This window comes from Camelina sativa, unplaced genomic scaffold (assembly GCF_000633955.1).
Source record: "Camelina sativa cultivar DH55 unplaced genomic scaffold, Cs unpScaffold02753, whole genome shotgun sequence".
NCBI lineage: Eukaryota > Viridiplantae > Streptophyta > Magnoliopsida > Brassicales > Brassicaceae > Camelina > Camelina sativa.
In genome coordinates, this window is record NW_010923863.1 from 1 (window position 1) to 1,037 (window position 1,037).

The following is a 1,037-nucleotide window of genomic DNA, read 5'->3' on the forward strand; positions in this document are numbered from 1 at the left end:
GGAGTCCCTCCTAAATCAAAGTCTTCCTTCAATGATCTAGTCAGGAACCTTATGTCGCTTTCCAATAACTGCGTTTTACCGCTCACAAACGCTACAAAAGTCGGTGGTCGAGCTTTCACTTGAGTAAAAAACTTGATCTTTGGCTGCGAAGCTGTGTCTTTCCAAGAATGTCGGCTCATAACCTAACTCAACACACAGAACAAATGATTAAGCAAGTAATGATTATGTCACATTTATTGTATATATTACTATAGTCTGATTCATTTACAGTACAAACCTTACGCAACCAGCGATTGAGGCGGCCTGTGGAAAGTCTTGAACACCATCTCTTGTACGTGTCAGTGACTTCTTTCATCACTTCCATACGTCCTCTTCCCTCTAATGCAGAGATAAACACGACTGGTATTCCAGTTATCTGCAACCAAGTATTATGTTTCCGTCACCGGAAATCAGAAGAATGACAAGGATGTAACAAGAATTAACAAAGTTGCTATTTTTACTATATTACCTGAGGAATAACTGTCTGTATTTCAATGGGAACAGCTTCTTTGATCTTCTTGTACATCTCAGAGTTCTCTTTCCCTCTTAGTCGATCCATTTTGTTAACGATTACGACTAGACCACGTCCTTCTTCTACAGCACGTCTAGCTATAACTACTTCCGAATGTGTCATACTACATCTAGCTTTTATGATCTGGAGATTGCAAATACAAAACATACGGTGAGCAAACTCTTTATTTCCTTTCTCTGTTTGCACAGTTGTGCAAAAAAAACATGAATCACGAGAGTATATGTGTATACAAACCTCTTCGGCATCAAGAACTAAAGCAATAACATGTGCCCGCATAAGACTTTTTCTCGATTGCATGATGCTCAAAGATGCTGGTCCTTTGTCTCGCTCTGTTCTCTCCAACCAACCAGCAGTGTCAACCTTAACAGATAACCGGCATAAACATCAAACAAAGTGAAAAAAATGAAACGCTGGTTCAGTTTTTTATGTTTAACGTTAAGAGAACAATAGATAGATAGTGTAAGAG

General features: G+C 39.0%; 1 protein-coding gene across 1 annotated transcript; it reads right to left on the reverse strand.

Moving 5' to 3' along the window:
- Positions 1–48: 48 nt before the first annotated feature.
- On the reverse strand, positions 49–931 carry LOC104774413 (GTPase Der-like; the record flags this gene model as incomplete). The annotated part of the gene is made up of 4 exons (XM_010499025.1): positions 49–182; positions 278–415; positions 509–694; positions 806–931. Coding segments are annotated over 4 exons (584 nt in total), but the record flags the coding sequence as incomplete, so codon positions are not given.
- Between the last annotated feature and the right edge of the window lie 106 nt (positions 932–1,037).